The sequence below is a fragment of the Cyprinodon tularosa genome, unplaced genomic scaffold (genome assembly GCF_016077235.1).
Source record: "Cyprinodon tularosa strain WSP-4 unplaced genomic scaffold, ASM1607723v1 ctg4, whole genome shotgun sequence".
NCBI classification, from domain to species: Eukaryota; Metazoa; Chordata; class Actinopteri; order Cyprinodontiformes; family Cyprinodontidae; genus Cyprinodon; species Cyprinodon tularosa.
The window spans coordinates 2,431,821-2,455,422 of NW_024039118.1; the positions used below are offsets into that span (position 1 = coordinate 2,431,821).

The 23,602-nt window shown below is 36.9% G+C and overlaps 1 protein-coding gene across 2 annotated transcripts in view; it reads left to right on the forward strand.

The window, feature by feature from the left end:
- Positions 1–23,602, forward strand: part of ptprn2 (protein tyrosine phosphatase receptor type N2) — a 197,869-nt gene that overhangs the window by 118,216 nt on the left and 56,051 nt on the right. For both annotated transcript variants that reach the window (XM_038297865.1, XM_038297864.1), the window contains one exon: positions 8,628–8,692. In XM_038297865.1, coding sequence (XP_038153793.1) covers positions 8,628–8,692 — 65 coding nt within the window. The remainder of the gene's footprint in view (positions 1–8,627; positions 8,693–23,602) is intronic.

The following is a 23,602-nucleotide window of genomic DNA, read 5'->3' on the forward strand; positions in this document are numbered from 1 at the left end:
GCTGCATTCATTTTTTCCTTCTTCCCCTCATTTGCATGATGTGCCAGATATGCCCTTTGATTTAATTAAGGTTTAACATATTTAATTAGCCATAGCTTAATCAGTCTGCAGATTATACTGTAGTCACATCTTTAGATTTCTCATCAGGTGTTTAAGATATCCTTGAAACGCCTTCTTGTTTATGGGGATTACAAACTAAGATTTTTTTAATTCATGAATTTAGACTCTAAAAAGGAAATACTGCTGCAGAATTTCCTTTTAAAAGTGTAGATACTAGCTTAAATGTAACTCTATGTATATATTTGATGTGGCTAACTCTCCAAATTAGCCTGGATTCTGGAGTCCTAGACGTTCAGCACTTCTTTATTTTAAACTTGTCTTTACTCGTTAGCTTTATTTGTTTATGTTAATGTTGCATATCAACCAAGCTCCTGGTCACCAGTCCTTTCTAATCTTACCAAGGAAATTGCAGCAACACCTTTTGTAAAAATAGAATAATTATTGATATGCTGTGCTTGAATCAAAAGGAAACATCCTTACTTTAGTTGTACATGTTTATTATGTTTGTAGCAGCACCTTTTTTCATCATTTTGGTGCAGTTTTTAGATTAAGACAAACAGTTGACTGCTAATATTCTTCATAATATGTTTTTGCAGCATCGGGGAACAATATTCTAAAATGTGTAACAAGGCTTTACGTCTCTATTGACATATTTAGCCATTGGTATCTTGCATAAATGGCTATATTGAATAAAATAATATTGTAATAAAAGCAGCAAATATGTTTGTGAAGCTTTTTACATTTTGATAAGCATCTGTGTGTGGTGTAGGGTTCACATATGTTTTTCTTCATGCATGTAATAAATGTGCTGTGAAAACGACGTTACGGATCTCTGTGTAGTTGTTTTTGTTTGTCTTTCAGGATTTTGACTGAAGAAAATGAGTTACCATACATCTTATCTGCTTGGGTGTGGGGTGTGGGAGGATCAGGTGCATCTCCTCGTTTCCTCCACCTCCTCCTTGCGCCAGTCTCTATCTCTGATAGGTAGAGGCACCCGTCATATTTGGGGGGGGGGACTTTAATATTGGAGTGATTTCCTGCTGATAAGGCTAACGGCTGTGGAGAGGCGTGAGCGTCAGCCCTCCCCCGCAATAAACACTCTCATTTTGTTTGGTTGGAGTGATGGATAGAGTGATGGAAATGGTGAATATGGACGACCTAAGGAACACGGGAGAGAAGGGGCGGATAGATGGAACGGATGGGGATGTTATTTAATATTAACTGATCAATCAGAGCACAGTGAAATATGCATTTTGTCAACTCTATATCCCAATTTGACCACAGAAGCAACATAAAAACTATGTGACTGTACTGGTAGCTGTGCCATGATGAAATGCGAAATATTTACAGCCCGCAGAGGGTGATTCGTCTCCTGATGCTGAATTTATATTGCCTCTAACAATAACAACGCAGTCATATATCAGAAAAATGAATATATATAGTCATGACTTTAAGCTCTGATGGCTTCATGATAATCATTCCTGATTTTCTGTTAGAATCCATAATGAAGAGTGCTTCAGTTTCCAGCATATGGAAGAGAAAAGCACCAATTTAATCAAATTATTTTCTCACTGCTTGATACATTTTGATAAGTGCATATCCTGCAGAGATATTTAAAGGTCACAAAGGAATCCGGCTTTAATGTCTGCTTGGTTGTTTTATCCATATTTTCTTTAATCAGTAGGGAAAAGGCACCAATATGTTTGATCACCCTTTTGACTGTTGATTGAAATGAACCCATAGTTGTGCTGATGATTAAAGAAGACGAAGTGTATGTGACAAGTAATTCTCCAAAGGGGAGATTAACTTTTGAAAGTATGATAATTTAGAAGTCTGGTTGACATCTTTGTGGATGTAGCAACTGTTGCAAACATCTCATCTCAGCATGAACTCAAATAGATCATTGTTCTAAAGGCAGTAACTTTCTAAGCAGCACACAATTTTCATGTGTTTAACAATAGTTTACAAAACACTGTTATCCCCAATGGCAGGTACACAGTGGAACGAGTGGGGCAACTGCATCTTAATTTTTAAAAGCTGGCCTTCAGACTTGTTATTTCGATCCCCAATTTTATTTAATTTTTTTTCCAAGGATCATTTTTTGCAATAAATGTATGTCAACAGAAATAATTAATCAGATTAATCGTGATTAATTTAATATTGAAATAATCGTCAACTAATTTAGTAATCAATTAATCGTTAACTGGAGTACAGAGAATCTAAAACATGCTTTTAGCTGACAGAGCAACCCACTTAGAGCAGTAATTATATAAAAGTTGTAAAAAAAAATATATAAACATTTTGCATTGAAGATGAAGAAAATGTTTTTGTCTGTCAATATGCTCTATCCAGAACTCCTGAAGTGGAAAAGTTTTAGTTTTGTAAAACATCTTCTTTAAGGAACCTTTGGCTATCCGATTATTAATCAAATTAATGATCGACACATTAATCAGTTTGCAATTGCAGCCCTAATCTACATGGTCTTTTAGACATTAACTCTACAAAATGCTAGTTATCTGTGTTATGATACTTGAAATCTTGATAAAAGGATTCTAAACATTTTCCAATTGTAAGATTAAATGTACTCTCCTGGAAAGCCAGAAAAAAACCATATAGCACTTATGTTTTGTTCTACATATAATTTATCTAGGACTGCTTGAATCACATCTGTTCAGGGAAAGGGGACATTTGGAAGAACATTTCAAGCTGACTGGGCTAAGCGACACTTCCCCACCTTCCAAAGTTAGGTTTTAGCCATTTAACAAATGGAAAAGCAGGAGATGTCATGTGAAACCACGACAACTTTTTCACTCTTTCTGTTCCTGTTTGAAAGATGAAGTCAAGGATTCTGACAAAACAGATAACAACAACTACGCTTTGAGCTCGGCAGCTCCTTTTTGGACACGATGACCCATCTTAAACTAATATTGCAACATGACTGGCCAACCCAGCGTCAGATTCAAATTCAGCCAATAGACAAGCTTACAAATATACACTAGCACAATATATTAAATAAAAAAAACGTAAACTGAAAAACTAAATAAAAGAACTGACCAAACTGATTGCATATTCCGGAAACCTTTACTTCGCAGAAGAGTTCTGGAAAACCAAAACTGGATATAAACTTGTGTCAACATCTTCTCTAGATAAGCAGATTCCAATTTTGTTGGAAATAACTTCTCCTTAACTTCAGCGATACATCCTACAGTATGTCCCCATAGCCTGGACATCCAGACTGATATGCCGTATAGGAGCTTCTAGAGCCTGATTTCAAAGGCAGGGCTAACGAAGTCAGCAGAAACAGGTTAAAAACAACAGATAACAACATGCATGATGCAAAACATATTTTTACGAAAGAAAAGCTCTTAAAGCTGTAATCTGTAGAACTCCTAAAGACATAGCCAACTGATTTGGGACGGAATGGGCATCTTTAAAGCATCGGTCAGTTGCAGCTGCAATGTTGACTCTTATGGTTACAGAAAAGTACTCTTGCAGTATGTGTAAATCTGCCACAACTGTAAACTCCCGCCTCCCACGTTGTGATTGGTCCAGACTATTTTAGACAGGAGACTATGAGCTTTACCAGCTGAGCACGCTTATGTCCCTAGGCCAGAAGAATTGGCCATTTCGATCACCCTGAGAAATGTCAAAACGCCACAAATGAAATCACTGAACTGATCAAAACACTCGTCCACTCTTTTGGCATATCTGGTGTGTCATCACTGTGATTTATATCAAGTTCATTCTTGATAATCGTAAGGAAGACTTATATAAAACATAGCTGTTTGTATGCTTAAGGTTTCCTCCCAGTGGGGCATGCCTTTTAAACTTGCAAAAGGATTTGTTCAGGAAGCACCCTGTATGGAACAACCTTGCTGATTCCTTTTGATGCAAAGTAGAAGCATCTGCTCTCCCCTAAGCCCCTCAACCTGTCTCTAGAGAGAGCCTGGTCATGATATGGAGGAAGCTCAGTTTAGCTATTCACTTCTAAGTTACAAATCTTTGTGTTAATAGTTGAAATCTAATTGGTTTATCAGGAGCTTTGACATTCAATTAATTTCTTCTTTATGACTAAGACAGCCTTGATCAGTCTATATAAACATTTGCTGTCATTTGGTGTGATAGTATAGGGCTTCACAAAAAGATTTAGATCAAACTAAATGAGGGAAATTGTGAATGAAAGCTGCATAATAGTAAATTAGATTTTTTTTCCTAAAGTTGCAAAAAAGCTAAAAAAAAAAAAAAAAAAAGGAATACCCAAAGCTAAGACCTGTTGCCATTTTGTTTAACTTTAGCTTAAGTGCATGCAAAAAAAAAGAAAGAAAAAAAAGCAAAAGAGGGTGCAAAAATCCTTTTTAGACTTTGTCTTTGCTTGCAGGCCATTAGGCGATTGGGCTCAGTCTGATTCAGAAAATAATCAAACGAGCAGCAGTGATCAGATCTTCACTTCAGCCTCAATAGAGTCAGACAATTCCTATTAAAAAGGCTGGAGGAGTCTCTTTGAAATGAGACCTGACATCTCTTTTCCACAGCCTGTCAGGAGTATTTGGTGGCTAATTTGAAATCTGCAAAATCTGCGCTTGCGTGTACGGGAAGGGAAAGAGAGTAAGCTCCAGGGGGAGGTTAATAGAAGAGGTGACCAAAAAGAGGCGCCCAAGGCTGTTATCTGCCCAGCCGGTGAGAAGACATGTAATCGTCTGGCCGGATTGTAAGAGTCGCCCAGCTCAACTGAGTCACCAGCTAATGAGCTTTGGAAACTACATTGTATTTACATTTAAAGTGGCTGTTGTGGGACAGTCAATCCAATCAGTTTGATTGGAGACTTTTTAGCTATGATTTACTCTGACCTTCAGGCTTTTTTAGTCTAACAAAAGACGATTAATGTCAGCTTGTCAGTCAAACCTGAGCCACCATGGCTGCAACTGCTGCAACACGTATATCTGTTGATCCTTGGCTAATCTTTCCTAGTTTGACTCATGATGTGTTGGGACCCCAGAGGGGTCCTCATTAAGACCAAACATTGTTTGACCTTTAAGCAGCTTGGCCTTATTCCGCCACCTCCACCCTCACCCAGCTGGACCCAATTACCTCGCTCATTACCCCCTCCTAAACAGGTACCGGAGCTATCTAAGGAGAGCCAATATGTCTGTGGCTAAATACAGGGGTGGAAGCAGCCACTGAGAGGGAGATTAAATCTCTTCTAAATGGCAATGGATTTTTGTCCTATTTTTTTGCAACCCTATGGATCAGATGTAAACTGGCTGGCCACTTTATTAGATACACCGAAGAAATGGGTTGGAGTTTTGTTGGCACTTTAGGGTTACCATAACTATTTTTGGCATGGATTCATCAAAGTTCCAGAAACAATCCTCTGGGAAATTTGGTTGATACCGACAAGGCTGCATCAGATTTTTCAAATGCATATGCATGACAAATGTGTTTTAACTCCTTTCTAAATGGGACACTAAGAAGGTCTGGCAGGGGGACCAGGGGTACCTTTCCTCAACACTGAGGGCTACTTCATGGGTACTGAGTCATGGGACATGCTACAAATACTGGCCAATGAAATGGAGGAGTCAACATTCACCTTAACTTCAGAGATAATAAACATATTTGTATTGTTTCTTTTCATTTCTAATTTACTTTTAGATATTCTCATTTTGAAATCCCTCTAAATGCTTAAATGTTCTAAGTTATTGATATGATGAAATTCTCTATAAATGATTAAAAAAAAAAATAGAGCAACAGCATAAAATAAAATTTCAAAAGATTTCAGTTCACTGGTGAGTTGTTCTGCTTTCAGTAGATGCAGAGGGTCCCCCATGAGGTTCTTGAGGGCCCCTTGGTGCCCACGGGCACCACGTTAGTGACACCTGATCTAACCCTAACCCTAAGGTTTTTTCAAGCCTGAATTTTCCACAGTTGGTTAGCCTGATTTGTTGCAATTTACGGCCGACACGAGTAGCACGATCTTAGCACTTGTTTTCTTCCGGTGTAGGCCATCTAGTTCAAGGTCTGACTTGTTGGCCTTGGTCGCAGGGTCAATATGTTTACATTACTTTATTTTCCCTAAACTGTTGGCATTTTAAAAGGTATCTGTTTATACGTTTATGGTACATAAATAATCTTAATATCGATGTTCAGGGATGGTATTCTGCTCACCTTAGTTGCAAGACTTGGGTATTTTATCTGCTATTACCTTTTTTTTATTCAATTCCACTTAAATCCCCTTTTATCTCCATTCTAATGCTCTGTTTGAATTTCACCAAGCCATTTTCAAAACGTCCAGGTGCATTAATGACTTGAGGCGGTGCCAATGTGATTTGTTGATTCACTAGATGTTAACAATTAATTAAACAGGTTCGCCAAATAATTTGTCCACTGAGTGTATATTAAACCTTTCCAGCTCCAGTACCATCCTTTAAGCTTCCTTTTGCCTTTTCCTCTAGAAACCCAGGGGTTACACCTAAAATAGAAGATGTCTCCTTGTCTGCCATGTTGATGGGATGATAGGATGATCAATGTTTGCAGGATCCTTAATAACCAGAAAGAGAAAAGGCGAATGAGGAAGAGAGAAGGAGATGGATGATTACCCTAAAGGTAGCATCCTTAATTAGATAGAATTCTGCATACATTGTGGACTGAGTGCAATCATTGGGATAGATTAAAATACTAATTAAACAGACCCATTGCTGAATTTGGAGTGTGAGGCTGGGTTCAGCTCTTCAGGGTCATTTGCATAGCCTTCATCTGGGGAGATGGGATTTAAAGGACCTGCTTTCTTTCTCCTTTTTTTCCCCTATTTTTCACATTAACAGCCACATTCACATGCTAACAAACTCAATTAAATGATGCTGCATTTTCCACTTTGGCTCTATAATTTGGTGTAATCTATTAGAGCCCGCTTTGATATTTGTTTTTTAATATAAATGTTTCCATCAAAGTGAGGAAGGGATGTTGAGGAGAGCGAGGAGGAAAAAGTCGGCTAAACTCTGTGATCTTGAGCGATGGATATTTAACATCGCCTCACTTCAGTTTGATTTGCATGAGAATGTCTTTTGTGAACAAAGCATTGAAAATAGCGTGCCATATTTGATTAGATCACAAGATCTGAGGATCAAACTCGGGTGGTGTATTAATTACTGCTAGAACAAAGACAGGAGCTCAAGTTATTGTGTGCTGTGAATGTACAAGTACTCTTCTGCTTTCTGGTAATCTTCAGTAAGAATGAATACTTGTGCATAATAATAGGTGCATTTTAATGTGCACTTTAAAGTGGTGATTGTAACCTATTGTGCATATACAACACCAGGGTAGTATGTACAAAATGGTAGTGATAGCAGATAGTTTCCATCATTACCTACTTCCTAATGTCTATAAACTGAGATAATTGAAGTTTCCTAAAATGATGCAGCTAAAGATTGTGATTATGTAACACCTTCTGTATTTACTTTGTGCCTTTGGTTAATCAGCCATTGTGCAGGTTAAAGCAACTAGCATCTAGTATATTTTTTTGCACTATTCGGAGCTACATGTATTGTATTTATTCATTAGCTGATAAGCTGATAAAAAGGGGTTTATAGTCTGATTATAATGGAGGGCAGAGATATTTTTTTTATTCATTTTTGAGTCATAGGGGTTTAGACAATAGATCTCCAAGTAAAGGGTTGCAAAACTATAGAGCAGGGGTCTCCATCCCTGGTCCTCAAGATATAATGTCCTGCAGATTTCCTTCTCCAACAAACCTGAACTGAATGACTGAAATACATCTTCACCATTCCATCAAGTTTGGCGAAGGCCTGGTGATGAGCTTTTCATTCAGCTTTGTTGGAGCGGGGATGCCTCTTAAATCTGCAGGATCAGTGTTGGTCCTGCCTCAACCTCCCCATCTGATATTAATACTTTTATGAGCATCTTTCCTATAGCTGGTACTCCCCCTCCCTGCTAGCAACATCTAAGGGTACTTGAATAAAGATGGCTCATTTCAGTTGCAGTCCTCACTGTTCAACTTAAACTTTGAATATGTAAAGAAAATGATGTACCCATTTCCTTCCTGTTCATGTTTATGCACTACTTTGTTTCTCATTAATACTAAAAAATCTATGTTATTTGATTTTTGTGGTTGTCATGTAGGAAATGTTCAAATGTTCAGTGAGTCTAAGTACACTTTCAAGTCACTGGATTACTTTAAGACAGGCTTAGTCATTCTTTTTGTACAATTATAGAAAATAAATTGAAATCAAAAATAGGATTACCAATTAACATTTAGCCTCTATACAATAACAGCTTCTATACAAGATGTGGCTTATTTTCTTGATCATTGTTATAAACCATCTAAGCTTAAATATCTGACCAACTTCTTCATCAAGGAAACCACAACTTTGAAATTTAGCAAGCTCCTTTCCCAAAGATTTTCTGTGTTTCCTATGACCAGTTTGACATCTGACTCAAAGTGATAAAGCCATTGCATCATTCTCAGTTTCGCTGATTGCTTGTTCTGCCACGGGAACAGAGAAACCTGTGACTTTGTCACGTCAACCCTCCTCTGCTTTTGTCTCCCCTTGCAGTCCAAGAGAAGCTGCAGCTGGAGAAGGAGACGGGCCTGAAGATAGTGGAGGCTGGAGTGAGTGATGTAAGTGCAAACAACTTCTAAAGCATGGAAGCCATGTTTAAGGTTTTAATCATTTACATCTGTAGCGGTGGTTTTCACACATACATCTGTGGTTTTTGTTCTACCAATTAATTTACTTGTTATTTTTTTAGAGCTGTTATCCTTGCTGTAAATACAAAATACAGCAAGTGAAAGCTTGATGCTCTTTGTAAAACCTAAAGAGAGGCTTGATCACTGCTTCTTTCAACAATGATCGGATTATCTCGAGTACTGTCACTTGTCATGATCCCCAATGCTCGGCTGACATATTCATTGGAAAAAAATTAAGAGGAGGAGGAGGACTCTCTGGATGATACAGATGAAAGCAGAGAAAATTTTATTCAGCCATGATAAATATTCAGATGTATCAAAGGTAAAGATCTAATCAAGCCCCCATTGATGCGTCATAGCCCTCAATGCTTGCTTAGTAAATTAGTTTCTTTATGGAAATGAGACAGACATCCTTAGACCTCTGAGCTATCCTGATCCTGAACCATGCTGGGAGCTAAGTGGATGTGGCCCGTGCACTGCAGGACAGTTTCCAATGGCAACAACGGTCACACTTTGCAAAGACAAGAGCATTTTTCCCGTGTTAGTCCTCTCTCTGTCTTGCTTTCTTCTTCGCCCATCTGCCTCTCTCTTATATCCAGTTTTGTTCCTGCGATTTCTCTCGTCTCATCCCACGTCGGGTTTTCGTTATGTTCCTCATAATTATCACAGATTTTGTCTCTTTTTTTATTTTAAATGTATGACTTTCATTTTAGTCTTTGTCTGTCTCCCTTTGTGTTATGTCTTCACAGAATGATTCCCGCGCCTATAGCCAGCACTAGCTCAGTTTTGTGTTTGTCATATTGGGCCTATTTGTAGATAATTAGCTGCAATAATAGCCTCTCTGCAGGAGACAATCAGGGGGAGGGATAAGGGGAGGGGAGGAAAGGAAGAGTTTGTCTTCCGCCTCATGGAGAGAGAATCTGCTACTGGCTAGATTTAAGAAAAAACGTTGTGCCCTTAAAAAAGTGAGGTAGCAAATTAGAAATCCCCAAAAGCCACTTAGAGGTTGTTTTATGAGCTCTAATGTGCATGTGTTGACCTCACCAGTTTGCATCCAAGAAGTGGAGAGTTAAGGCTAAGTTGGTAGAAAATGGCAGCTTTTGACAGGAGAGCATGTGAAGTGTGCTCTCCAAATACATTAGTTTAAAAGGTGTTAAACCAAAAGCCTGCTTTCAATAAATTCCCTCTAAATTGACCGCAGTTATGAGTGAATGCATGCCACGTTTGGAGAGAGCTTCGTCTTTCGTCTACCTATTAGTGGTATGGATAGAAATATGCTAGGTGAAATTGCTCTATGAATCCATTACAGGTACTGAGCAGGAAATTAAGCCGTACTGCGGATTCTTCCATCTGAGTTTCTGTAAAACCACCATAGTGGTTTCTGTCATTAAGCCTTATCAATGTGAGCTCCCACACCTCCTTGGTTTTTATTTAAGAGGTGACAAATGACAGGACAGCTTAGGAAGATGTCCAGATAGAGCAAACGTCAATACTTGGAGATGCTCATGAGGATAAGCAAATGTCAAAGTGGGGAGGAGGGGACATTAGTCAATAAGCTTAGCAATATCCACTCCATTATAGATCACATGCTAGTTTGCTCACAATATCATAGGAAGAATTTTTTTTTCTTGTAGGACAGACAGTGGAAGAGAAAAAATGAGTAGTTTGAAATAATTAAGGACATTTTATTTTTTATTTTTTTTTTTTTTTTGCCCCTTTAAATCCACAAACCTCGGTATGTTTTATTGTTTTTTTTTATGTTGTAGACCAATTATGCATGTCTAGATAATTGAAACTATGTCCTACCTTATTGCACAATCATTCGAGCTGAAATAGTTTGTCAACATCAGTTTTTACATTATAGAAATAAAGGTTTACGGATATTTTCATGGATTTATGTCTAGAGCCAATTATTGATTGTTTAATGGCTTATTAGAAAAATACAGTTTAGTTTTAATTCTCCGGTTTTAAAAAGCTGAAGAAACACATAAAACTTGTGTAAAAAAAGAAAATAAATAGATTTTCTATTTTATTAATTTTTTTTTGAAGAATTGCTTCTTAAAGGAATTAAAATTTGGAAGAAAATCTTTTATTTATACAATTTGTAATACCGGTACTCTGTAATCACACAAGCATAAGAAAAACAATGCAAATATTTGTTATTACCTTTGCATATTACACTCGGGGGGAAAATGTAAACACAACACTTTTGGTTTTGCTCCGATTCTTTTTATGAGAACTAGGAACTAGTTCACATTTAGTCAAGGCAAGGAAAGTGTATTGATATAGCACATTTCAATGCTGTATGTGGAAAAAAAAGAGAGAGAAAAGTACATTGCAGGGACATAAAGGTAACATCAATAATTAAAAGAATAAGAATGAAGAATTAAAAAAAGATGAATATATATGAAAATTATACAATTGCTGATAAATAAAAGAAAGGTTGGAGTGAAAACTTAACAGCTCCATTAGTGTCTCTTCCAGTGTTACTATCCACTGTTACCATAATCCCACCACTAAGCTTCACCACAGGAATTATGTGTTCGAGGTCATATAGTGTTAGTTGTTTTGCACCACAAAGTGTTTAGCATTGTAAACACTACGTGATTTCAAGCAAAAAGACAAAAAAAACATTGCTATATGTTTTTACCGACAAGGTTTGTCTTCTTACCAATGTGAATAATAAACTCTGGCAGATTTTGAAAGCCTGGGAACCCTTACAAACTACTACAACAAAAAATGTGGGAAATTCTGACAGGGTTAATACCTTTGAATATATCACTGAATCACATTGATATCACTTTAAAGTATATATTTATAGAAATGCATATTTTCTTACTAATGCCTTCTCTCCAAGAGATTGCTGCAGAGAGTATTTCTGCAGAAAATAACTCAAGTGGAAATCCAAGAGGCACATAAGGGGCTCCTGACAACATTGCAGATTTTAAATGTGTTAAAAACTGAACAGAATAGAACACTTTAGGGACAGCAAAGTCATGGTTGATGTGGTCCTGAACTAACAGGCTGCTCTGGTTACTGCACATTGAAAACTTCTCAAATGATTTGTAGAAAACATGTTATCAGACACTCGCTGCTCTCGGTTTGGGATATTAAGTCCAGCAGATTGTAATAGACGTTGACTCATCCAACATAATTGTTCCGTACCAGCTCTGTTGCTGCCCTTCCTGCCTCCTTGAATCTTCATCTTTGAGCTGAATACAGCAACAGGGCAAAAGATGCTTACAGCCACATAGATAGCAGGACTGGTAATAGTCTGGCAAACTGTTTGCTTAAGGACTCATTCAGCCAATATAGCAGATGATTTTGCAGTAATATTCCTCATTTTTTCATATGTTACCGATTAATGGCCTTCAGCATTTAAAAATGTGGGAATGACCTTTAAATCTAACTTAATGACTGCAAGTTATAATGTAATCTATGACATAATCTTTGAGATCCGACATTTGAATTGTAATGACATCAGATTTTTAGGGATTAAAACCCAGGGAACATGTATCCTTATGTGCAGATGTTTTCCCCTAGATTAAAAATGCAATATTAAGAAAATGGCAATTATCTAATTCCTTTGACATCTTAATTTTTTAACAATATTCATCTAAATCTTGAATTTAGACATGCAACCAGCCTGCATAAGATCCCCATGTGGTAGGAAGAGAGGTTAAATTGAGATTCACTGACATTTTGACAGCAGTCTTGTGTTCGCAATAACTCCGGCAAACTGCCTATGTGAAGAGGCATTCATTAAGCTCCGAATTCCCACAGCTGAATGCAGACTGATTATTCCACCACTAAATTTAAATCATATGTGGCAGATGAACTCCTCTGTGTTGTGTATGCAGGGTGTTTATTCTTTTTCACTCGAAACAGCATCAGTATCAGTGTTTATGTGGTTGTGGTGAAACAAACTTTACTTGATGAATATGACTTGAATATCTCATATATATATATATATATATATATATATATATATATATATATATATATATATATATATATATATATATATATATATACATCTATATAGATATAGATATATATATATACCGTATAAATAATTGTGATGAGATGAACAGTGAACAGTGGTGTTTTTTAAATCAGAGAATCACAGGAAAAGATAGATATATTTTATGCTGATTTTAAAATCCATTCCACTCATTTAAGTCTACATATCCTCAGAGTCAATAGCAGTGGTTTAGTACCCGGTAGTTTTCTCTAGATCTATGTATTGATGCTTCCTGGGTTATGTCATGTGGAGTTTACAGTAACTATCTGTATCAACCAATCATTCCTACCTTGGCCCCAATTGCCTTTTCACAAAGACAATCTTCTACAAAAGGCGTAATAAGCCCAGACACTATAAAAACTGATGTCTATAAAAATTTCAACAGTGCAGGAAGGCCAATCTGAGCATTTTAACTGTGGCTAAAATGCCATTACTGTGGCAGATCTGGATGTGAAATGTCATATTGGAGCAGCCCCACTGTGCCTTCAGCCCAGAGTAAGGCTGCCTCTTTGGAGACTCCAGCTGCCTCCCACTGATGAAAGCCCATCCAGCAGCTCCCTTTCTCAGCAACCTTTTACCATCACCTGACCTTTGGACTGCAGAAATGCCTTTGATTCCATGCCTTGCAGCTTGGTATTTGCCTCTGTATAGCATGACGTGTGCTCTCTGGCAGGAAGGGCTGGACTTGTCTGTTTTTAATGAATACCAGAACGTAAAGTGTTTACTTTCCTTTTACCTTTTTTTCATTCTACTGTGTGTTTAAAAGGTGCTACAGTTTCTGAGGTAACATGACTTTGGTATTTCAATTAAAAAGCAATTCTGCACAGGTTTACAAAGTAATATATATTGAACATATTGGTATATTGAACATGTAGTTTTTTTACTTAAAGAGTTCAAGATAAAAGTTAAAAGGCAGTAACAGTAATAAGAGGTTTTACACTTTCTATAAATACTTAATACAAACCTAAAGGTTAATTTATTATCTAGTGCCAAGCCCTAACCTCTTCTTCTGTTTCAGACATTAGGTATGCTTTCATAGTAAATGTAACGCCTTTTCCTAAAAAGTCCTTGCTAGGATTTTTGAAATAAAGTTTTATTAAAGTACCAAAACCAACAGCTATTCCCCCGAGTCGAAAAAACATTCAACTAGCTGGCTAAGTAGATAGTTATAATGGGTTTGAAATATTTAGAATAGTAGGAAAAACATTTAGTAACACTTCTGAAACCTAAAGATTAGTTTCTCTGGATTTAGATGTTGGGGTCAGGTATTTAAAGTTATTTTCCTGAAGTTTACAGGGGACTTTATCTGACCATACTTGTATGTTTACAAACTGTAAGTCAGTAAAAAGCACCCTTTAAATTATGGAAATGTACCAATGTTCTACATAACATTGTGCCCCATGCAACAACATTTTCGTATTTTTGTTGTAAATTTTTTTTTTTTCCATATCGTGAGCTTTTACGAATGGACCACACCAGATTCAACAAAATTACCACCCCACTAATGCCATATATGGCTACATACGGTATGGAAGTTGGAGTGCTATGACTTCCCACGCCTGTCAGAAGTTGATCATTCGTAGAAATGGCATTGAAGATTAAAAAAAATAATAATTTACAGTTTCGAAGAAAATATGCTTAATGAGAGCTGAGCTGCAGCATTAAAGGATCGTTAAAGGTCAAGCAAGAAAATAAATCAAAAGAGCTGTGGATGATGTGGTTGTACTGTTACAAAAGTAAAAAAAAAATACATTAAAAAAATTATATAAGAAGAAAAAATATTTGATAGTAAAATAGTCAATGAAAACTGATCGAGGTTTAACATGTGATTTAATTGCTTAATATGAGTTCACCATCAATCAACACCACAACATTCTGCTAAATCAACTTTTAATACACAGACACACCTGTACTGCTCATCTCCAGAACATGTCTGTTATCCCTTCATCTACTCTCCATTACTCTCATGCATAAACATTTTTTTGATGTTGACGGAAAAACTCTAATTTAACAGGTCAGACAGTCCCAAACCAAATATTTCGAATTCAGTGTAATAACAAAACTAAGGAGCTGCAATGAAGTCTTACTCCTGAACTTAGATGGCAGCTGGAGACTAACTTTGCTAACTTTCCATCCAGTCTTTGTTACAGCTGCTACTGTATTTCAATAGCATCTTGATCTCTTGTTGTTCTTGCTTTTGACGAAAGAACAACGATTTAAACCAGTGTCTCCTGGATACCAACATGCCAGCTGCATGTTGTGATTTTGTACTATACCGATAGTGACTGACAGTTCTGTAATCAACAAATAAAAATTTAATTTATTAGTGCGAAGCTGAAATGACATCATTATGACAATATAGCTTTTTATTTAAATCCTATATCAGATTAGAGTTGATTTATAGTTAAGTTGCCAGTAATCAGTGACTGGAACTGATTATTTAAAGTCCTAAACTTAAGGGAGTTTTTTGCTTTAATATGTTTTAAAGTGTATTATACTTCTCTTTTCATGGTGAAAAGATTACAAATTATATAGTAAAACATACTTTTCCCCAAAATGTGAGGTAACTTTCATTCTTCATAAAGTGACACTTAGATCTTAGATCTTCATAAAGTGACAAGTTAGATCTAATCATTTCTCTGAGCATGTTCATATCTTCCTCAAAGGAGAGTTCAAACTAAAGGTACGTTTTCATGTATACAGTATGAATTCATTTTTATTGTATTTGACAGTTTAAATGAAAGATCTGTCAAAAATATTTTTCAGATGTATTCATAAGCTACTAATTACCCTCCAACCCTCCAAAGCAGGAAATAAGTCTAAATATTAGATAACTGCATATGTTGCTCAAACTTTCTTTGAGTTTAAATAGTTATTTGCCCAATGTAAAAGAAACTGAGAAGACAGAGGAGCATATTAGCTATTTTTGCTCTTGCTATTATGTGCAGACTTGCATAAACATTTTATAAATTCAACCTGGAGAGACTCACAGAGAGAGAAGTTGTAAGTAGAAGCGTTTATTGACATAAATAATATATAATATCTGTGGCGCTCGGACACCAGCTGAAAACCTTGTGTTCAGAGTTGATGGATGATCAGATTGGTGGATTTATGAGAGATAATAAGATTTCCACCGGTGTCCGCCTGTAAGCCTTAGCTGAATGGGACGGAGACTGTCCCGGGATTCACTTCTTGGGGAGAAGAAGGGGTGGAGGTGGGTAGAGAGACAGCTGGTGAGCAGAAGGGACCTTGAAAGGCGATTTGCTCCAGGAGGGGTGCGGCCCCAAGGTTGATTTGCTGAGGTTTGAAGGCAGGGCTCTAGCAGGTGATCCGGGTGAGGCTGATCAGAGTGTTCCAGATTGAATTTACGCTTATGCTTCATATCCCTTGGAAAAATTATTTTGGCCATCAAAAGAGGATTATATTATTATTATTAGTTTATAGATGATTCCTGGGCTGCCATGACTTGTAACAGTCGCTGACCAAAAACTGCCAACTATGTTTTTGAACTTAGTTGGCATTTGAACCTCCAGGAGTGGAAGTCTTCATATTTCTTACTAAGTTGAAGCTACAATATCTATAGACCACTAGGTTTAATTTTTATTTTTTAAGGCTCCCAAACCTTTCTTTCTCAACAACCAATTAATTATCATCATTAAAAGCGTCATTCTTTGCCAGGGGGTGCATTTTTATTTGTATTTATCCGACTTGGTTGACACCCATGAATTCCGTTTTATATTGTGTCGGGGTAAAAATGTAGGTACCAGAATAGATCAGATCCATCAGGATAGGCCAGATGGTCATCCTTTGCATGTTTCTTGGACTCTTGCATAGTCACTCTTGCCAGCTAGGCACTATATTCCCTTCTGAAACCAGTTAATGATTACTTTATATAGTAATTTCCTTTTATATATGTTGCCACATTGTACAAAAAGAAGTCTTTACTTAATTTTCTGTGTAAGTTCTAAGAAACATTTTTAACAATAAATATATGTATATACATTAATCTGTTCGTCTGGAAAAGAGACTATTTAGTTAAAATCTGACATAATTTATGGAGTTGAGATATATTTTAGCATAAGGTAACTGTGAAATATTACATACTATTAAGACTTTAAGTAAGAGGCATTAGTATGACTTAATTATTATTTCAATAGCAAAAAGTATTTTCCAAATAAACCAAATATCACAGAGTTTTTACCATATTTGTGTGACTGGCTTTGTACTAAATATTAGAGAACCTGGTTAAATAATGATTAAATTCATAAACACTCAGTGGATTTATCTTTTTTTTAGAAATGGGAATATCTAGCCCAACATATTAAGGGAACATATTCATTCAATTCAACAGATACACCTTCAGTAAATGCACATTTTAAAGCTTTACTTTTAAGCATGTTTGAGATTTACCACAAAGATTTAGTGGCCTTTATAATTAAATGATTGCAGACTTGATCAAACAAGTGATTGTTTGTTGTCTGTCTGGCAGCAGCAGCAGTGGGGTTGAGGGGCCGGGTGCCTGGGAGAGGCTGGGGGTACAGTACAGGGGGGAGCCTGTGGTGTCCACAGCTGGATAGTATGGCAGAGGTTTTAAATGTCAGCGTTGAAGGGGGATGCTGCTGCCATTTGGCCCGGCGTGCTGCATGCCAAGGGACTGGCAGCGGGATGCTGGGGCAGGGTGCTCCTGCTTGCAGCCATGGATCCCTCACCTTCTGCCATTTATCATGCAGCTACTTGCCTAGCGCATCTGGCACCTCGGCACTGACAGCAGTAGGAAAAGCCCTAGCTTAAGGCCAACCGGTGGCCCATGGTAATCTTTTTAACATCACAGCAGAATTAGGGCAGCACTTATTTGTTTTGCTACTTTAAATCTTATTCTTTGAAGTTGACCAACAAAGTAAACCTGAAAGAAAATAATGCTTTTGATGTTGGAAAAAAGGAAAGAGTAAAAAAGAAAGAGGAGAAAAAAACAGAGTATGATTTGTTTTTATTATTCATATATCTAAAAAAAAAAAAGAAGAAACATCTTAATTCACGGTAGCTGTGAAGCTGCGCATTAATTATTGCTCAGTGAGCGCACCATTCGCAAACCATTTTGCTCCCAGTCAATTAAATGTAATCAACTGTCATATCATCTTTTATTGCCTTTAATTGACTATAATTGCAAATCCTGCTGTAACTGCTAGTTACTTTCTGCATGGCAAGGTCAACTAAATTGCCTGATGAGCTGTTATGGTCTTTAATGTGATGACCTTGACTGAAAAGCTGGCGTATGAAGACATTGCATGTGCGTGGACAGAGCATGAAATGATGGTCAGCTGTGCTGCTCCAGTTAGTTTTACATCTACCTATAGGTTTTAACTGCTAAAAGATTATATGTTTAAAAGGATCAGAAATATTTAAACATGGCCTGGAAAGTGAAACATATGATCAGTATTATTCATATATGAATGTGTTTAAACTAACTTCCTCAGTGTTAATACCCTCAGATTTTAACCTATTTTGTCACATTGGAAGAAATGTATGTAAAAAGGTTTAATTTGCTTTACGAACATCTATCGGTGCATTGTTATGGAGTAAACAGGTAAATAATTTTGATTAGTCTGATTAGGTGTATCTATGCTGATGTGATCATTTTAGGTCAATTGTATATCTTAGTATATCAGAGTATATATATTTTGGACCATGCTTTGTAAAATCACAGAAGTATCAATCCCTAACTTGTCGCCTGTAGTACTTGCTTAGTGAAACATTTATGTATTACTAATTGTAATACATTAGATTTTTTTTTCTTTTATTGGGCTGAGGCTTTGCTGATGAAAAAACGCTGATGAAGATCAGATGTAACACTGTTCTGTGTCCTGCTGCGATGGGAGCTTTGCTTCCCAAATCTCAGCCATGTTCATGTATGGACGCTTGCCAGCAGATCTATTTGCATTCACATGCGTTCCCATCATGTCAGGTGTTGGGTGCAAATGCACAGATGTAGCTATCACCCGGCGTGGTTACAGGTGGCGCATGTCTGAGGAAAGAATGCTTTTGATTAGTAGCTGCGACATAAACAATCTGAGCACAAACAGGCAACATACCAAGCTAAAAAAAATGTAGGACTTGCCAGATGAATTAAGATTGAAGAGAGAAACAAACTGAGATCCTCCCACTTTGAGGCTGATCTTTGCTCCTTTAACTGGTCACATGTCACAACAATCGCATCTAAAAATGAGAATATCCTCTGAAAGTTATTTTTTTTTTATAATTGTATGCCAAAAAATTGAAACTTAAAACAATAAAGACATATGGTAATTATAAGTCTAGTTTTCATCCCTGTAACAAAATATTGTTCTACTGTTTTTATTTTAGTTGATCTTATGTAACGGAAAATGTTAGAGAAAAGGAATTATGTGTTTCATAATCCCAAAAAAACAGAAATGAATATTTTAAAATATATCAGTCTGTAATATATATTTGTAATCTGAGTTTCACTTTTTGACATTTGTCTTTCAACTCAACTTTGCATTATGATGTCTATGTATTATAAGAACAAGCAGTGTCAATATTCTTATGTGTTGTCAAGTTTTCTTTATGATTCTATAGGCCATTGTATTTGAATATTTTATATATATATATATATATATATATATATATATATATATATATATATATATATATATATATATATATATATATATATATATATATATATATTATATATATATATATATATATATATATATATATAGTATATATATATATATATATATATATATATATATATATATATATAAACTCAGTTATGAAAATAGATTAACTTTAATAACATTTGTAGTGCTGTTCTGTTTTTAGGATGCACCTTGGACTCTTCATAATCAGCGTAAACAAAAGATAAATGCATTGCTGAGGCTTCATTGAAAGCTACAGAGTGTAATTACCTTTGCTGGTGAAAAATGTAGTGAATTGATTATATACATTTACAATAATGAGCCAGTGATGTATTATTACATGATAGAGCCATCAAAATCCCCACATAAATCTTAATTGATTTCTGCCTTTGGAATATCCTATCAAAAACACTCCATGTTGTTGTTGCGAGCGGCTGCGGTTTGAAGCGGTTGCAGCATTGAACTGATGCAGTACTATAGCCGTTTCAGCAGCTTCATTAAGGATTCACAGAGGGGCCTCTCCACGAGCCACGGCACTCGGTTTGGCTCCAGGGCAGACTGCTCGTACAAAGCTGTTGTGAGACAGACAGAGAGACGGACAGAAAGATGGTGAGACATGCTTTGAGGCTTCAAGATCTGGGCCCCGGCAGCATCAGCTCTGTTCAAGCGGAGAGTTGATTTTACGGCGCGAAGCCCCTGACTCCTCCCAGCTGATTGGTGTGGCTTCATTAGCATGGACTTGGGCTCCTCCGATTAGCAGTAATTAAAGGAAGAAACCAGAGTGCCTGCCTGCAGTCCAGACACAGCCGGAGTCTGACATGCAGGCGAAATGCTGGAGTCTGTGCCAAGTCACCCCCACCCCGAAATAACCCTCAGGGTTAGTCCGGTACACACGCCTTTCCCCCCGGAGGGCTCATGCAGAGCCAGCGTTGTCATGGTGATAGCAGTGGGGAAAATGTATAATGAAGACGCTGATGAGAATTCATGAGGCTGTGGCTGCGTTCGTTTTACAGGGATGCGACCCTTAGCCTATCACGCACTGCCTCCTGTGGTTCTACATCTATATTTTCACTTACACAGGCCGGAGCTGATCAGTGGGGCGTGTGCACGGGCAGGTAGCCCCAATATGCTGCACATCCTCCTGAACTTAGATGGCAGCTGGAGACATGTGGCATTGGTTGCTCAATAAACTTGACCCAAAATGTTTTCATTTAATTTAAACTGGGAGAATAATAATCTTCTAATTTTCTCTGAGGAAGTTTTTTTTCAACAGAAATTGTGTTAGTAGGAATGGAGTGAAAAGCCAAATGCAGCTTTGGTGTTTTTAAATAGACTGAAAGTGATCATTTCAGAAAGGATTATTGCCTTTAAAGCTCACCTGGGTAGGCCAGTCATGACTTTTTTTGTAAAATTATTTTTAAAAAGTCCAGAGTCAAGACGATTTAACCTCTGAGTAAATGCTGTTTATTGTTTATTGTGACTTCATATAATTTGAAAAAAAAAAAATAACATTTGTGTAAAGAAAAGCATTCCTCTCTTAACCCCAAAGGTTTGTTTTTTTTTAAGTCATATTTGCTCTAGGTGTTAAATGATCAAACAACATATATAAAAAAAGCAGCACCTGTCACATCTCTTGACATCCAAACATCAGAAAGTGTCTCCTTGGTTAGAAATGTCCCTCTTCACTCTGTATCCATGGTAACCAACTGCTGCATTGGCTGATGGGTGTAAGACCCTACCACATCCATTACCTCTTCGGATTTCAGTTCAGTGATAGGCCATGGATTCAAGGCAAGGACACACAGGCTGCGCTTCCCAGTTTCTGCTTTGTTCTTATAGTCCAGCTAAATTTAAAGACATATTGCAATGGACTTGGTCAAAAACCACAAACAAACAGCAGCCTTTTACCTCTGGGCTTACACACTGTTTGTGTGTTTGAGCTTACAGTTTAGTATGTGTTTGGGTTTTGAAATGCAAGGTGCCATTAATACTTACTCCTCTAACATATAAAATCTAAAAGGAATGTGGGAAGGAGATCCTGTTTCTTTCTGAATCAACTCCAAATGTTATCCATTTTAACAGGTGAAGATTGCGTTGCACATGCAACACAAAGGTTGCATGGTTATGTTAATGCCAGTTTGCATTGTGTTTCTTTAGCTTGTTTTGCAGTTATTCGTTCTATTTATCAGACAGCCATGTTTTTCTGTTTTTTTATCACACTTCTTTGCCCTTTAATGCAGTCAGCTATTCTTTTTTTCTAACATCCTACTTCAGCACCTCTTCCGCTTGTCCAATCATCATTGTCTACCATGAGGTGAAGTAATGTGCTTCCATTAAATACTATGCCACACAAATTACTTATTCACCTAACCAGTTCCAGTGCTAAACTGATTTTAGAGATTGCTTTGAGAGACTTTCCACCCCCCCTGAGCTCCAGCTCGGGTTCCAGTTCTTCCTCAGTACCAGCTCTGATCCAATCGAAAGGAAAGAACTGATTGTATCAGTTGCCCTGGGATAAACTCTGTGAAGACCAACATCATCACAAAATGCTGCAAACGCTTGTTTGAACTCACATATTTTTGCTTATTCAACTATGGCACAAAGCTTTGGGAATAATTCAGGGTTTCAAATATATATATAATCTTTAAGACAGATTTTAGATTACTAGGGACAACTTGGCATATCATTTTCCTCACCATAGGTGTTTCTTTAGTTTAGCCATTAGGCTTCGATTAGAAAAACAACTGTATGATTTCCCCCAGAACAACTCTTTGTTCTTTAAATGTGCAATTTATCTTCACAGACCTTAAAATGTACTATCTACGCTGTGCTGTCTAAAGCTCCTTTTCCCCACATAATTTTTGGTAAACATAAAGTGTCCACTTGATTTCTGTTCGAGTAACAAATATCCAGGCTTTTTTCATTTTCGTTAGCTGCAGAGAGTACACCAACTCCTTGATGTGAAAAGTTTGGACTTAGAAAAATAAATCACCTGTCAATCCAGATAAAAAGCCCTTATCATTGACAGCTCATCAGGATTTTCTGGATTTGAAGGCATGACTAAGAGGACTTTATTTTCCAGTTAAAGGATTGATCTTTTCTATAATTAGTTTCATTTGATAATTATCAAAGCACCTCAGGATTTTTGACAAAACCTAAACCTTTGCAACCATTTAGCAACCTTTGCTAAATTCTAAGGCCTTTTTTCTGTGTGTAAATTATGTATAGCTAGCTTATTACTATTTGTTGCATCCTTAGAAATATTTCAATTCAAATTTAAATTCAGTTTATTTATATAGCACCAAATCAAAACACGTCATCTCAAAGCACTTTACACCAGATCATACAATCAGTTCGGTTCGAAGTTTTCTATCTAAGGAAAACCAGTTGATTACATCAACTCACTGACTAGAAGTCAATCCCTCACACCAAGCATGCTTGTAGTGACAGTGGAGAGGAAAAAAATCCCTTTTAACAGGAAGAAACCTCCAGCAGAACCAGGCTCGGTGTGAGTGGCCATCTGCTGAGGCTGACATACAGAAAGAAGCAGGGATATAAAAGGTAGCTGTACACAGGCCCACAGGCGACCCCGTCCAGGAAACATACGGCCGGGCAGACAAGCTCTGAGCCAGCTCCCATGTCAGATGAAGAGAGCACCTCCATTTCTTTATCCATCATTTTTTTTATTTGTTCATGGATGTATTTATTTTCAGTTGCAATAAAATATGATTCTTTAAGGTTATTTACATATCTGTGCCAGAGGTTCCATTAAGTGCAGAGGGTGTGGTGTATGCAAACTGCATCAATATTCTGTATCTTTCTGTACATCTATCGAATAATTAGTTCAGCTTTGTTTAAATTTAGATCAACCAAAGTCAAACATAATTACAAATGCCAGACAAAGTTAAAAAAAATACATCAAAAAAGAAGGTTTTGGTAAGCTTTGGTTGATTTTACAGGTTTAACAGAATTTGGTTTTTGTAGATGATTTCAGATAGATGTGTGTGAAAAGAAAATGTCCTGTAGAATCTGTACATTTACCAAGTGCACCTCTTTTTGTCCTTCCTCTGTCATGCTCAGTATCAGAGTCTAACAGCACACAAAGTCTCTTGTGAGGAGTTTCAATTATGAACGCTACCTTTGACTACCTTTGTTATT